A 16,693-nucleotide genomic window follows, 5' to 3' on the forward strand; every position below is an offset into this window, starting at 1 on the left:
TCAGTTGGATGCTTAGTTAGACTCAAATACTTTTCATTGTTTCAGGATTGTCTCAGATTTAATATCTTATCATCATCATCATCTATCTCCTCAGACTTCCTTCCTAAAATATAAACAGGAATTCATTTGATTTATTTGCAGTTGTCTTTTAACTGCTCTAACAGTCTAAACAATGCACAATTGGCTTCCTATTTTTTTATATACAGTACTTATTAATTTAGTATTAATATTAGTGATATGCTATATAGGATTCTTTTATCTGGATGTTTGTGTTCTCATTTGGACCAGTTTTTCTCTTTCTGAAGAAACCTTTCACAAATAGCATTTCTGACACTGTCCATTAACATGCAGGTTATTTCTTAAATTCGGTGCTAGATTTTTAGATCTCCCATGGTGGTTAAGGTACATATTTTGAATAGGCCTGAATTTTCTGCCTTTTCCACCAATTTCCTTTTGACCCATTCTCTCATTTTCTCTCTTGAAATAAAATGTTAATGTGAGAGGCTTTGGTGCAGTTTTTCACTAATATATTGTTTTGTGTTCTCTAGGACAAATCACTTCAACCATACTGTTCCCTGCATCTTTTTCTCACAGAAGTGGGAGATTTGGAATGTGAGCTGGATTTCAGCCTTTTTGATGCCAAAGGCTTTCCTGTTATTCTAAAATTAAAAGTGGGAGGAGAAAAATTTCAAGCGATTCTTTCAGAGTACCTTACAAACAGATTTCGGAAAATATTGGTGAATGGTAATTATCCAGTTTGAAATAGAGTCTTCAGTGAAGCATTGTTCATTTGTGCGTATGAGGCTAAATACTTCAAATATAGTTCTCTAATATCCCTGGAATAGCCAAACAGGCCACGATTTGAAGAGGCTAAAAAAATGTGTATATAAACAAGCAACCGAGGATGAGTAGAGTTTGCAAAAGCAGAGAACCAGCACACTGTGTCAAAAGAAAGTTCAGCAATTTTCCCAGACAACTGAATTGTGGGAACTTTTGCTTTAGCAATGAATAGCCATGCTATTTTTAACATTTTTATGACACAGTTTGTCACAAACTGTCTCGGGAGACTATCAACAATCTATTTCAAACAAAAATTCAACCCTGCACATTTCTCCACTGGAGATGGTGAACATCTGGAGTAAAGGGATATAGTTTCCGGGGATGTTAAGGAACAGAGAGCAGCAGTTCATTCTTTGGTTCTGACCTCATAGTTGATTCACATTTGCTTCATATTTGTCACACTGGACAATTGAACAGGCTGTGGTAACACTCGGTTTTGATAAGAAGCTTTCCTCTAATCCATGAAAAATTGAGGTTTTTTTCCATTCTATTATGTTGTAGGATTCCCAACCATTTGTTAATAATGTCCTCAACAGAAAGCATTATTTAACCTATCCTACTATTGAACTGTAGCCCTTTCAGGACTTGATGAACACCGACTTGTATGCGAAAGGTACATTTTATCTCTGACCTAAATTTGCCCCTTTCAAAGTGGTTGAGCTGGCAAAAAGCTTCAGAAACCGATAGTCAATAATCACATTCTCATTAAAACGGATTTTTTTTTTAAAAAAAAGCAGCAATAGCACATATAGATCTCCGTGATTCTTTGAATAGTCTCTCATTCCACTGGAGGGGAAATTGTCTTTCAGGAAATATAAAAGAGAAAGAATAAGAACTTCAAATCATTCCCCAATATACTGTTATTATTACCTGCATGTCTTCCTCCGTCTGTCCCTTTTGCACTCTGTGTAATAATTTTATTCAAGGTTACTAGTCTCCAAAGGGTGGTGGGTAATGGCTGCTTGTGGAATATGAACATTGATTTATTTCAGTGTGCTGAACGAGCACTTGCAGTCATTGGAGCGACAAAGAGAAAATAAGACCAATACCAGCTAAAGAAGAGTAATGGCATAATCTTCTCTCCTGTTTATTGGCTTGCAGCCTTTTAAATATGAAGAGGCCATGGGATGTCATGAAAGCTTCAGGACTGTCACAATTCAACTTCCGGTGGCAAGTTTCCAAGTTGTAGCTATGACAGTTGGGAATGAGTTGGGATTGAGAGAAAACAGGTAACATCTAAAACAGGGGTGTCAAACTCACAGCATCACGGCTGTGTCCCGTGATGTATCAGGACTTTCCCCCCTTCGCTAAACCAGGCGGGGGCGGGGCCAGCACATGACGCATCCGGCCCGCGGGCCAGGAGTTTGACAGCCCTCATGTAAAAGGAGACATCTATGAATCTAATTCTTGGAGGATTTCCTTCCAAAGTGTGTAATTACAATAGAGACTGCCCCTTTGACCCTCTGCTTAAGGGAACAATAATAGCAATGTCCCAGTCTTCCTTTTCAGTTTGAGAAATTCCACTTGAACGTTATCATGGCAATTATCTTCCCCCTCACCCAGTTTTCTTAGAAGAGAGGGTGACTAATTTTATTTCTGACTTAGTTCTTTCTTCCAACAGGATATTCTGTTTAAAAATTGTCTGCTCAGGATAATTATGACTTTTGGGAAGCCCCAGCCTATTTTCTGAGCTTACAAATTTAGACTGCCATGTGGATATATTCAGAATCTGAGCCACGGATGGAGCTGCTGAGCTGCACCACTCAGCATACTTCACTAATCCTTCATCATAAGTCAGCACAATTCCCCAAAACAAAAATAGACAGACTTTTAGGTGCTACAGGAAACTTTTGGCAGCTGTCATTTCTGCCAAAGCTGGTGTTACAGAAAACATCCAAACGTTGGTTATCTGCCATATTCACTGAACGTACAGTAAACCATAAGTCTTCATCCAAATTTGTAGAACAATGCCATTTTGTTTTGTATCATATCAAGGTTGTAGGCTTGTTTCCCTTCATATTTTTTTCCCAGCAAGAGCAGAAGCAACCTGGCAAATGTGCTGGGTAGCCATGACCTGTGGTGTTGCATTCCTTCACCCATAAATGGGAACTATAGCACTTCAAAACTGTACTATCTGAATGCCTCAACAGAAGCAGTAGGAGTTTATAGATTCTCCATCCCAACATACCCATCAGGCCAGCTCTTAGAAACGGAAATGGAAAATTAAAAAGAGTGAGCCAAATGGCATGTCCTATAATGAAAGTCAGATGGCTAAAGCATAAAGCAGCATTTTAGAATTACATGTCAGAATTTATTGCAGGATTTATAATCCATAGAAAACACACTGGACTTCCCACCACAATTGATGAGGAGCTGTGGGAAAAGAGAGAGGGCCAGCCTTTCCTGCAGAAATGTGCAAAATCTCCCTTCCTCCTTTTCTTTTGGCCAAACCTCACTGGGCTACCCCCAAGCCACCTACTGAAATGGATCAAGCAAATTGTAGCTGATTTGCAGCGTTTGCCTTGGCGGCAGCTAGAAGCAAATTTACTCACTTCTCCCTCAGAGCCGCAGAGGCTAGCTGAGGTCAGCAAAAAAAAAAACGAACATGGAGGTACTAGTCTCTTGCGGCACATTAATTAAGAAGGAGAGGATGTGTGGGTTCCCATGGATCCCCAAAATCCATTCTTTTCCCTTCTTTAAGCATTCCATGGATGGGAGAACAAGCAGAAAGACTGAACCACCATGGATTATCAGCTTCTCTGCATGAATCCTGTAGAGACCCAGTGGAATGTCGCTCGAGTAAACCTACTAGTTATATGGGCCAGGCCCTTTGGCACTCACAGGAATTCCACTAAGGACAGCCAGATGGTTTAGGAGTTGGTCAAGTGGGTGGAACCTGAAGGAAGTATGCTTGCTTTCCCTATTTCAGTAGTTTCTTTATGGCAAATGGTGCTGCTGAGTAAGAAGGAATGAGACGCAAAACCATTCTATTATCATACTTCATCCCATAAGTCAAAGAGCCTTTGCATATATTGTGAGCAGGTTTGATTTGTGAATACGATTTAAATCTTTTAAACCCTTCCTACATACATGCACACACCAGTTCAGAAATTATTGCTACTTGTACATTCTCACAGTAACACTGATATGTTCGTGTAGTTTGAAAACGTGATTGGAAATTTCATTGAAAAACTAGGATATGGATGTGTCAGTGTGCCTTGCATAATGCAATGTGTTTTTTAAAAAAATTCCTGTATCCTGCTCATATTTTGTCTTTCAAGCCTTGAAAAGATGGTCTTTGCATAGTCCAACCAGACAAGATAAATTTACCAGTTTAAGTTGTAGTAATTAATTCACTTGGTATTATTTTTTGTCCTGGCCATTACAAGGCTGACTGAGGAAAAAGTGCAGCCATAGGGCAGGGGTGTCAAAGTTCACGGCCCATGGGCTGGATGTGTCATGTGCTGGCCCCATCCCTGCCTGGTTTAGTAAAGGGGGAGAAAGTCCCGATTCATCACATGCCACCATGATGACATGAGTTTGACACCCCTGCCATAGGGTGATAAATCCCATGAATCTGGCAATTCATTAACAATATGCTTACAAGATGGTTTCCTTTCCCAACCTTCCTTCTATGGAGCCCAGCAGGGGTGGGATTATACCGGTTCGCACCTATTTGCTAGAACCAGTTGTTAACATTCTCAGCAGTTCGGAGAACCGGTTGTTAAAAGAAATTACTGGCCTAATCCTGTAAGGAAGGCAGGAAGGAAACATTCTGGTGTTGCTTACAGAAACTGCCTCTCCATCAACCCTTATTACCTTCTTGGCAGAACTAGACTTCCTGTCTCAGGCACTTCTCTGGAGTTTTCTTTCTCTCTTTTGCTGGTAATTTGCTTGTGTGGAGTGACCATTCAAAGTTACAATGGCACTGAAAAAAATGACTTATGACCATTTTTCACACTTATGACTGTTGCAGCATCCCCAAAGTCATGAGAGGCCAGGCGAGGAGATGCGTGCCTCGATGTGAGTGATTTGAGTTGGCCACACTCAGCCAGTCACATGACCACCAAGCCATGCCCACCAACTAAGCCACACCCACAGAACCGGTTGTTAAAAAATGTGAATCCCATCCCTGGAGCCCAGCCCTTTGTTGCCTTCTCCTCTTGTCCTGAGGAGGAGGACACTGTAGCTCTTCTATAAGCCTTACTGGGATTAACAAGCTCTGGAGGACCTATGGCAAGTCTGGGACTTCTGACCACCATCTCACCCTGCACTGCTCCTGGGAATCCATCCAACCTAGCTAGGAGCTGGTACTGCTACCTGGCATCATGGGTCTTGGTATACTACACCTTCTCTGCACCAGCTGCCAGCACACCCCAGCCAATGTGCTGCTTGCCGCAACTGTACTTGCTATCCCATTAGGCATCGTTACATACTGTGTCAACTGCTACAGCTTCAGGCACATTAAGCTAATTGTTCTTTTTTCCCCCTTTGGCTTTTCATCTGATTAACTGCCAATGCTGTAGTTAAAGGAAAAAAGCTCCCCCCGCGAAGAACATTTATTTTACTTTCTCATCACAGCAAGCATTGATCTAGAGGGTTGGGGGTGGATTATCTTACCTCTCTATATCTCTCTCCGCTGGCCTATAAATATCTTCTTTTATCTTTTTCAAAGCCACCAATAAGTAGATGGGACACATGGGGAACAGGCAACATATTTCAAGAGATGCAGGCACTATCCTCCCCTCGCCCCAAGCTGAAACTTACAAACTGCCCTTTATCGCATAATTGTATGATTGTGCAACAAAAGCTAAAATTTTCAGATATTTTTTGAACTATCTACCTGGTGCATGGAATTTGACAACCAGGGGATGTGCTCTTAATACAGCTAAATGACTGATATTGCAGCATTGGAAAGATAAATGCTTCCTTTATATTATACAAATCTCTTTCTCTCTCTCTCTCCCTCTCTCTCTCTTCAGAGAGATAAAATTGGAATAGTACTGTATTGGTGAGCAAACAGATCCCAGAGAAAGTCTGGATAATTATCACAATAGCAACGAAACAAATCATTTTTGCTTCAAAAATCATTTCCATGTGCTTTTGAGTAAATTTGTGTACATTGCGTCTGTAAATGTATAAGTTCAGTTCTAACTCTAATTCAGAATATAGGTTTTTATTTTTCAGATGGAGAGCTGTAACACCTATCATTTTGGCCATAGTTCACTCTAGAGAGGCCAGGTGGCATTTAGTAACACCTAAACAGAGTAACAGAATAAGAGTTAGAAGAGATGTTGGAGGTCTTCTAGTCCAACCCGCTGCTCAGGCAGGAAATCTATACCATTTCAGGCATATGGTTGTCCAATTTCTTCTTAAAAACTTCCAAGTTTGGAGGATTCACAACTTTTGGAAGCATGTCGTTCCATTGATTGTTCTTGTCAAGAAATTTCTTCTTAGTTCTAGGTTGGTTCTCTCCTTGATTAGTTTCCATCCATTGTTTCTTGTCCTGCCTTGAGGTGATTTTGAGACTAGATTGACTCCCTCTTCTTTCCGGCAACTCCTGAGATATTGGAACACTGCTATCATATCTCTCCTAGTCCCCTTTTCATTAACCTAGACCAGGGCTGTCAAACTCCCAGTCCACGGGGCGGATGCATCACATGCTGGCCACGCCCACTCCCGGTTTAGCAAAGGGGAAAAAAGTCCCAATATGTCACGTGATGTCACGAATTTGACACCCCTGGCCTAGACATAAGGCCAGCAACCATTCTTTATATGTTTTAGCCTACAGTCCCCTAAACTAAGATCCTCCTCACAGTCTTGTCCAATCTCATCCCATCAGTAAAAGTCATTTTCACATAAGGAGAAACTTACCCCTGTACTGATACCTATATATCTGATATTTGATAAATATCCTAAGTGAAAACCACAAATAATATTTGCTTCAAAGCTTCTTTTTATTTAAACTTGGGCTGTTTAGCATCACACTTCTTGGTAGTAATCTCTCCTTGAAGGCAAATTCTTAACCAGACTGAGAATACAACAGATCTAAAATCATTCTTACATGAACAATACAAAACACATTCAGCCATTTCCTTTAGCTAATGTCTACTGAAACACTTGAAAACAACATTCCAAAAACCAATGCTTTTGGCTAATTCTCCTGGCTCATACAATTCTTTTAAGATGCAATCGGTCCTTGGAAAATTTAGAATGCAGTTCTTTATTGTAAAGGGCTTCTGTGCACACTTTACGCATCAGGCACACCAACTTATATAAAACCAGTTGAGATATAAAAATATGACAAGAGTACCAAATAGCACAATATTACAATTGCTTATCATTTAACATTAAATGTATATTTTTCCCCCACAAGGATTATTTTCTTCAAAGTGATAACTGTAGTGTAGATCCAGAGAACAAACTTAGCGTACTGTGAAGCTAATGTCAGCCCTTTATAACAATGCGTACTCAGCATGTCCCAACCATTTTTATTACCTACAGATACTATTATAAATAATTTTCACAAGTTGTATGAATGTTTTATTGCACATGGTACAACATGTATTCGCACCCTTCATTCAACAAGTTTAAATTACTTACCCTCTGTTTTCCCATGCAGACAATGGCATGTTTTAGAATTATAGTTAAAAGTTATATTAAAAGTGGGAATAAGAGGAAGCACACAAAACAAAAACCCTGTCTTGAGCTACATGGTTATTGTTACTCCTTCCTCTTGTAAAGTCATTAAAAGTTCTCAATTAGAAAATGCAGTACCACTGACTTTTTTCTACTGCAAAAAAAAAAAGACGTATTGCATATATGATCACACACATGTTCTGCTTTGCAGAATTAGAGTTTCCTGGCCTATGTTCCTTTAAAGATCATTTTACATATGGCTTAATGCTGTTTGCAATTAACAATATAGCTTTCAGTCTCAAAATCTGCCAGTTGCTCCTATGTTTCTTTTTGATGAATGCTTTGGACTGAATTTTACCATGGAAGAAATCCCAAGAAGAAGAAAAACGAGGGATCACCATCCAGCTATTCTGACAACCTAAACAGCTGGTAGGGCAGGGTTCTAATTTAAGATCAAGAATGGCCATAAAAGCCTGAGGGTTTGTAACATGCAGCATTAAGAAATTTAAAAAACAACAAAGGAATTAGAAAAAAAATTGCCTGTTCATATTATACTGTCGGAAACCAAAAAGTGTATATATCAACCAAAAGTTATCATATGAAAATTAAAAACGTGTGCCTTGAAAAGATTAGTTGCATCTTTTAGCAACAGCTTTCCAAAAAGCTCTTTGCCACTGCCATTCCACAAAATTCCCTCCCATGGATAAAATTGCACCATTGTAGGAACTGAGTCCATGTAAGGTATGGATGTGGATTATTATGGTACTGCAACTTCAAGAAGTCTGTTATTTTTTCGCTTGCAAGTGGGGATGCTGCCATTTTTCTGGATGCTTCGTACAAATTTTACACACACTTTGTCCTGCCTGAACTGAACCAGGAACCTGGAGAAAGCAAAAACACAGAGAGTAGTTAAGGAAGGTACCCACCACATTTAGATGTAACAGCAAAGAAAAATGGTGTTGTTGGCTCACAAATTCTCTTATATTAGTAATAAAATAGGAACTAATAGCACCTTGTGCCAGACAGGTAGCTTTTGACTTTACAACAAAAATTGGGACTGGGATTTTCACCACTAAGTGATTCAGTCATAAAGCAAACCCGAATTGATAAGTAACAGAAATTCCTGCAGGCTGCCATTAATTGAATTCCATGAATATTAGACAAGGCAAGTTCCTGTTGACTTCTTACAACTAAGTCTTCTGGGAGGTCAGTAGGAAGTTGCAAGTCCCTGGCTTTCAGGCAGGTAAGTGATTGCTGCTGGGAAGGGAGCAAAGAGGTGCAAGAGGTATGACTACAGGTGTAGAAGGGAGAGTGTACATGAAAGACACAGCATGAGTCAGAGAAGGTTAGGGAAGGTATATGAGAGGCGCCACGTGGGTCAGGGACTGTGCACAAGTGGCTGGTGAGAGCACAAAGAGGTTGGAAGTAGAGGAATGGGCAGGGGGAGACTTAGCCCAGTGATTTGCGATCTTCCCTGCTGGTTCCTCATTGACTTTCTAATGAAGCCAGCAGACAGGGGTTGCAAATGGCGATTATGTGATTACAATCCGGTGTAAGAATGAATGGGTTGCTCAGCAACTGCGACCACAGGGGTGTTGGGATGGCTGGAACTCGAAGGACCAGCTGTAACCACTATTAATTCAGTGTAATCATAACTTGGGACAGTATCTGGCGGAGAATTATCTGTAGTTTTCTTTTTGCACACTTTGTTTCCAATTATTTTCCATAACCCCAAATTTGCCTGCAGCAGAACCAATGCCATTGGGCAAAGTGAGGCAGACAGAAGATCAGGACTAGTATTATAAGAATGAAAGCCAACATTTCCAAAAGTAGTGGAGAAAGGGAGTCAGGAAACATGTAAATGTTCTAATACACCTATCTAAGAAGCTGTGGATTATGTAATCCACAAATTCTATGCCTAACGTGGAAAACATAAATCCTTAAGAACAAAACAGAAATAAGAAGAGACATTTTCTCCTGTGGTACTATGTAAGAGTATATGTCTTATGTCTCTTCTAAGCTGATGTCTTTAAAAAATAGTTTTTCACTAACTGTAAACTTTCCTTAAAAAGAAATTCATATCCTCATGTAACCAGAGGTTCCTTCTAATGAATATTTGTTTTTACAAAAATTTCCTACATAAGCTCCCTCCATCCTCATTCCATTCAGAATGTTTGTTTTTAACAAAACAAGATAGGGCTGTAGCAAAAATCATAGCACGCTCAGAGCGCACATGTTTCCACTTTAGCTCCGTCACGTCAAAGAAGTCCTCCACCCCACCGACTCTGTTCAAGACTGTTGCATTGCCCATATTCCCACTAGCAGAAGAGGAGCAGAGATTTTGAACGGGGTTGCCAGGAGAAAGCCTCATTAGTCCCCCCCACCACCCCCCACCAGCGCCCAGTGTATCCTGCTCTGGAGTGCTGCCTCCCATCACCATTAGATCATTGGTTTCCCTTCACCTCAAGTGACCCGCCATAAGATGGCTGGCCACACATAATCTAGCTTCTGATTTCCCACAATGACTAACTAAATGTCTCCTGGGAAGGCTAGCATCTGAGCAAATGATATCCAGAACATGCTGCTTTAGCTCTGGCAATAATACAGAAACATCTGTATTCGTAAGTTAATCATACGATTATGCTCCTTGGACTTGTCTAATCTCCACATTTTGCAATTAGGAATTTCACTGGTTAATTATGCTTATGTGGGAAAATACTTTGTTCTGCCAATCATTTTGCTGCTTTGGAGGAAAGTCCTAACCATTTATTTTTGGCTTCTTACTGCAAGGGCTAAAAAGGCAACATTTTGTAATGTTGCGATAAAGGTGAATTATGTTGTGGCGCCACACATGACTGATATTATAGTATTCTTTCTCATGTCCCACCTATCTATGGTAAGAAGAAAGAATGGACATGCACTTGGATGATGAACCTATTGAGTTGTTTCACAGGATTTAAGTTAAAATTAAAGCAAGAAAAAAGACAGATTCCATATTCTGTTTTCACTTTTGTGATTGGATCAAAAGCCTGGTGTATAGGAAATTCTACCATTGGTCAAAAACATCAACAAATCTGGGTTTTTTCTACATGCAGCAGAACAGTATTTTTCCTAACTTTGAAATGCAATTTTAAACAACTACTTTGAGATTTTAAATATTATCTCTTCCAAATGCATTATCTCCCCAAAATCTACTGGCTTACATATTCTCCTCTATAGAAAATAATACGAGATAATGTTTACATATCAGAGACAAATGGAAATTACTGTTCCTCAGTTTCTTTTACTTCCCTCTGCAAAGATGTAGCCTGATGGTTCATAAGATTAGACTTAAATGCATGATCTGAAGGGAATACATAAAAGTGGAGCTATCATTTAACTTAAAAGATTGACTCCTACAGTTATCTATGTTTTTTTCTTTGTGGGTGAATTGTATTTATGTATAGCCTTTTCTACTATACCACAGCTAAAAACTAAATTCTAGGTCAGGGAACATGTTAACTATTTTTGTTTTGTTGTTTTTTATCTGTATCATGCTAAAAAGTGAAGCATGGATAAAATTCTGCTGTATTTCATTTTTTGTCCATTATTTGAAGTATAATATTTCAGGTCTTTGAATACATAAGTCATTGGGAAGTTTAATCAATTAATTTCTCCCTTAAAACTAGCTGCCCCTCTGAATACCCATTGAGTATTTCAGCTCATGCCAAAGCAAGCTAACCAGACTTTTGTAGATCTCAGTATGCTACAGCAATTTCCCCAAGAAAGTAATTATAACAATAAATTAAGGGAAAAGTGACACAATGAATTAGGTTTTGTCATGATTACTTGGAAGGTTTGACTTTATCTTCCCTTATTGAAGACAAATTATTCATACAATAGAATCAACTACAAGTAATCCTTGACTTACGACCACAATTGAGCCCCAAATTTATGTTGTTAAATGAAACATTTGTTAAGTGTGTTTTGCCCTATTTATGACCTTTTCTGCCACAGTTAAGTGAACACCCCAATTGGTTAATTAGTAACCCAGTTGTTAAGTGAATTTGGCTTCCCCATTGACTTTTCTTGTCAGAAGGTTGCAAAAGTGAATCCCATGACCCCGTGACAGAGCAACGGTCGTAAGTATGAACCAGTTGCCAAGCATTTGATCACATGACCATGGGGATGCTGCAAAGGTCGTAAGTCACATTTTTCAGTGCCACTATAACTTTGAAAGGTCACTAAATGAACTGTTGTAAGTCAGGGACTACCTGTATTTTTTTTACAGGTAATGAAGTACTGGGCAAAGCATGCTGGTGTGACTAAAGCATTTCTTAATAAAACATTTAAGCAGCTTTCTGCTTTGGGAAACTCACACAGCAGGCACAGATAACCAAGCACAGCTTTCAAAGCATCACGAATGGATGCAACAACTTAACACTTCAAGGAGAGGGGCTTTGCTTGCACTAATACAAAAGGACCTCTTTTGAATGTTGGTAAGATGAAATTGGAGTTAAGGGTCTCTAAAGGCTGTGTTAGGAAACATAAATGCACAAACAGCATGCATATTCTTATAGTACAAACTGTTAATGCAAATTACACAACTAAACCACAAGAGCACCATGTAGAGTAGGCCACAATATACTTAGTACTGAAGGTGGAGGTTTATTCTCCATGCTTGTAGGTTGGTTTCTGAACATTTCATTACCTGGCTAGGTAACTTCTTCAGCAGAGTTTAGGGGATTCCCCTAAATATGTTCGCCTGGTAACAAAACCAACCCACAAGTTTGGGGAACGAAACTTCACCCTCAGTCCTACACCCGAGCTACAGATATTTGCCACTATTGCATACTTAGTATTGCCAGAAAAGGGAATAAAAGGATAAAAAAGTTCCTTTGTTAAAACAATAGCTTTCAGTAAAGGGTAACACAATTGACTATTGAATTTTCTACAGAGATAGACAACCTTTAACTCCTCGCTAAACTCCCATGCTGACCCGGAGATGCTGATGATGACAAAATCCAAAGTATTTGGAAAGCACAAGATTGCCCATCATGGTTTTCAATGCTAAGGAGACTAAACAGGAGAAATGGACGTATAGAAGAGGCTTTCCTTATATGATATCTATAATACTCCTACTTCTTTAGCTGTGTTTTCCCTGACTTTTTAACAGCACTATGCTTTCACATTAAAGATGTGAATTTATGTTTAGATGGAATGCTCTTGTTACATAATTGACTTTTTTTTAAAATAGAAGCTATTTAAATGAGACAAATCCAAACATACTCATCAGATATGTCAATGCTGAGCTTCTGCTTGGTTTGGCTAAGCATTGTGCGGTAGAGCTTTGTGGCCATTTCAATCAGATGATCACTGCTGAACAGGAAATCACCCTTTCCGGCTGCTTCAGATCCCTAGAAAAGGCAATTAATCAAGGTATTAAAAAAAATCTATTGATCAAGTCTCTTGGATGCATAAAAGGTACCCTGTCCTCTGACTCTGTAAGATTAAAATTGCCAGTTCTTTATTATTATTGTCACTGATGTTATTTTATTCCTACCTCTTTGAGATGCACAGCAAAGAAACCATCACTTTGAGAGCTCATGGACACTTTAGTGACATCCCCCAAAGGAACCTCTGTCTTGATTTGGCCTGATTTCTGATCAGCAAGTAGGACATTATTTTTTGTAAGCAAGAAAATCCTAGCTGTGCACTGAAAAAGAATGAGCGTGATTACTTTCATGCAAATTCAAAAATATTAACTACCAATGTAATAATGCCTCTGTGCAAATATTTTAAAGATAACTAAAGAGGAAGAGGATATAGTTCAGCAAATAAAGCTGGACTCTTATGTTTACTGTCAAATAGGAATAAATTAGCTGGGCTATAGATTATTTTAAGGAAATAGCTATCCAGGAACAAGATGAACTATTAGGTGTGATTGCTGTTTACATGTTAACTATAGCACTCATGAAATCACCATACTAAGAAGAAAGAGAATTGCATATAACATTAAAAATATAAACTATTAAATAATTATTGCTATTCCTTCATTCTGGCAATCAAAACTCAAAGAATACAAGGTAACTATGAAGAACAAACCTCTATTGGATGTCTAAGTTTGGATAAAGTATTTTACATGTACCAATCTTTCCCTATGTAGAAATGATTTTACCTTTCCATTTGCTCTGTTGACTTTGTTTACTACTTCAGCAATAATAATTTTTTCTTCAGCAGCATCTTTCAGTTTCTTGTACTTGGGGTTCTTACTGATTTCAAGATAAGCCCCCTGGAAAGGCTGTCCAACGCTTTAAGTAAAAGAAACATAAATATAATCAAAACTCAAATACACATGCAATACTGTAGATCTTCTTAACAAATCTTTGGCCTGCAGATCACAATTGCATGGCTGGATGGTTGGCAAGTTATTTTTGAATGTTTTCAAAAACCTAAACAGGGTTAGATGGCAGGTCACAAAGAAATATGGCTACAGTTAACTAGAGAAGCAGGGTAAATTCAATCAATTCCAAGTATGGAGTCCTTGGTGCTTCCTGAGCTTGGTTGTTTGCTTGCTGATACTTCATTACCCAACTAGATAACATTATCAACGTTGGAAATGTGCTCCCTGTTTATATGCAGTAGCTTGACCTATCATTGTTGATGGGGGTGTGGTTCCCCCCTCCTGGGAACTACTGTACCTCAAGAGAAACAATAAAGGAACTAACAAGGAGATAACCACATTTCCATCAACACTGGCAGGACAAGCTACTGTATATAAACAGAGAGAAAACTCCACACTCACCAGCACCAATGTTGCATAGTTGGATAATGAAACACCTGCAAACAAACAACCAAGCTTAGGACCAACCAAGGACTCCACAGCTCAATCCTGAGATACATATATTCTATTGGAATAAATTCCAAGTTCAACAGACTCTGGTTTTAAATTTTGAACCTGAACTGCAATAAACTGCAATGCTATGTTGTTAGATAAAGAAATTAAATGGTATTTTTTTTAGTAAAGGTAAATAAGTAATGGTACTCATTTTCTTAGCATGTAGTTCTTCTATGGCAACCTTTCCTCAACCTTGATTGAAAATATAAGCTCTTGAGGTCCAGGTACTTTAGCTTAATTCCCATCAGCCTCAGCCAGTATGGCTAACGTCAAGCAATAATGGGAGTTATAGTCCAAAACTCTGGAAGAACCTATAGAAAGTGCCTATCCTAGAATACTAACAGATACTGGTTCATTTACCATCTCAAGCACTAAATTAACCTTAACGTGCAAGATATCATATTTCACATAACAATCATTTCTTATAAATTGCAAAACTCTTTCTCGTTATCTTTATCAATTAGATAATTTTGTTTCCAAATGAGGTAAAAGAATGTCAACAATGCACCAATTACTTAAACAAAATCCACTGTTTGAATCAAAGAATGTTATCTTGGATTGATCCAAAAAACTGGAGACGTGTTTTTGCCTGTTTTAAGAAACTGATAAGATAAAAACTGCCAGGCACTGTACAAAAACAAGTTTAAGATTGGGAAAGACCTGGTAGGAATGGGGAGGGCAGGCAATATATGGACAAGTCTTGCATTTCATATATATATAAAAAGAGGTTTAATATTTGGTTTTCTTCACCATAATGCTGCACTGTTTGTTGCATCCTTATGAAAACTAGTGAAAGAAATGGATAAAGATTGGACAGTGGGTGGTATGTGCATTGCTCAGGGCTGAGGTTGGAACTGTGATGGTCCAATAGTTGAAATGGCTCATCTAGAGTTCCTGAAAGGCAACTGGTGGATGGTGGGTGGAAGCTACAGACAATAGTCCTAGGAAGATTTGTCAGGCTACAGATCCAATAAAAAGAGAGAGACTTTAACATCTTTATTCCCTAATTGAAATGCAATGAATAAAGAAGACGGCTCACCCATTGTGGCATGTTTCTTTGTGGATACAGCTAATCGTTATTTGTGTATAACTGGAATCCAAATAGGCAGGGTTGGGGGTGAGGCAGATTGCTGCCTTGCAATGTTAACCTGAGGTTCTTATAGGAGTTGATGACATGGATACATGCTCTGCTACCTGTAGATCAGACTCATGCTCTATGTGCTACCTTTGGGCAGCTAGGTGGGATATGTATTACTAAGAGATGATTAATGCCCCTCTAAAGGAGAGTGAGAGGCTACCTGCCTTGAAAAAAGTGGTTCTGCAACATCTCTCGAAGAGGGTATCCTTCAATCTCACTGCACTGAAAAATTTCTACCCAGTCTCCAATTTTCCCTTTCTGGGGAATATGGTTGAGAAGATGGATACTACAAAGAAATTGTTTTTCTCTTCCCTTTCAGGCCTAGATATGGATGAAAACAGCATTGGTCATCCTGGAGAAGATCCTTAGAACACAAATGGGAAGTCTGTACCCATCTTAGGTCTTTGTGGTAGACCTTTCAGTGAATCCAATATCATCAACCATGGTATTTTTATGGACCTCATGAAAGATCAGGGGATTGGAGGCACTGTTTTGTGGTAGGATTCTGCTCCTACCTGAGTGGGCAGCTTAACATTTTTAAAATGTTAAAATGATAAGGCAGTCTATCAGCATCTTTACTCTCCAAACTGAAACTTGCTATCTTACCCACTGAGTTTAACCAAGCAAGAACATTAGATTGATTTTTATAGCATTTTTAACCTACAAAGCACCCACACTTATTAATCTAGTTCGCAGGCTTTTGTGGGCACCTAACCACGTCAAATAGCAATGTTCCAGCTATCAAAACATGGAAGAATTAGGTTATTAGAGTACTAATTAATTAATTTACTGTATATTCTCAAGGAAGGATGAGGATGATCTTTAAACTGGTAATTGCTTGAAAGTGGCAGTCTTGCCAAAAAAAAAAAAAAGAAGAAGAAGAAGAAGATGGATAGGATTTTCTGGAGAATTTCTTCCCAATGTAGGTGTACTTTGTTGCAACCTCAGCAAAGTTATCAGAATGGTTCATTACCTGGCTGGATATAAAGCTTTTCTGTCCTTGAAAAGTTCACTAGCTTCCAGTTTTTCTTCATAAATGAGCTTCTTCTGATCTGTAAACTGGTCCCTGTACTTTTTACACTGCAAATAAATTGCACATGAATCACAACATGGAAATTGGCTTGCTTTTTTCCTATGCTTAAGATACATGTACCTCAGATGCTACCTATAAACATAGCATTCAACATAAACATCCGTTC

The 16,693-nt window shown here is 38.8% G+C and overlaps 1 protein-coding gene across 4 annotated transcripts in view; it reads right to left on the reverse strand.

The window, feature by feature from the left end:
• Positions 1-6,778: 6,778 nt before the first annotated feature.
• Positions 6,779-16,693, reverse strand: part of MYO1B (myosin IB) — a 137,143-nt gene continuing 127,228 nt past the window's right edge. For all 4 annotated transcript variants that reach the window (XM_026696887.2, XM_087919784.1, XM_026696886.2 and 1 more), the window contains 5 exons: positions 16,468-16,574; positions 13,637-13,769; positions 13,022-13,174; positions 12,748-12,875; positions 6,779-8,360 (listed from right to left, as the gene is read on the reverse strand). In XM_026696887.2, coding sequence (XP_026552672.1) covers positions 8,237-8,360; positions 12,748-12,875; positions 13,022-13,174; positions 13,637-13,769; positions 16,468-16,574 — 645 coding nt within the window. In that variant the 3' untranslated portion in view covers positions 6,779-8,236. The remainder of the gene's footprint in view (positions 8,361-12,747; positions 12,876-13,021; positions 13,175-13,636; positions 13,770-16,467; positions 16,575-16,693) is intronic.

The sequence above is a fragment of the Pseudonaja textilis genome, chromosome 1 (assembly GCF_049901715.1).
Source record: "Pseudonaja textilis isolate UNSWEBS1 chromosome 1, rPseTex1.2, whole genome shotgun sequence".
NCBI lineage: Eukaryota > Metazoa > Chordata > Lepidosauria > Squamata > Elapidae > Pseudonaja > Pseudonaja textilis.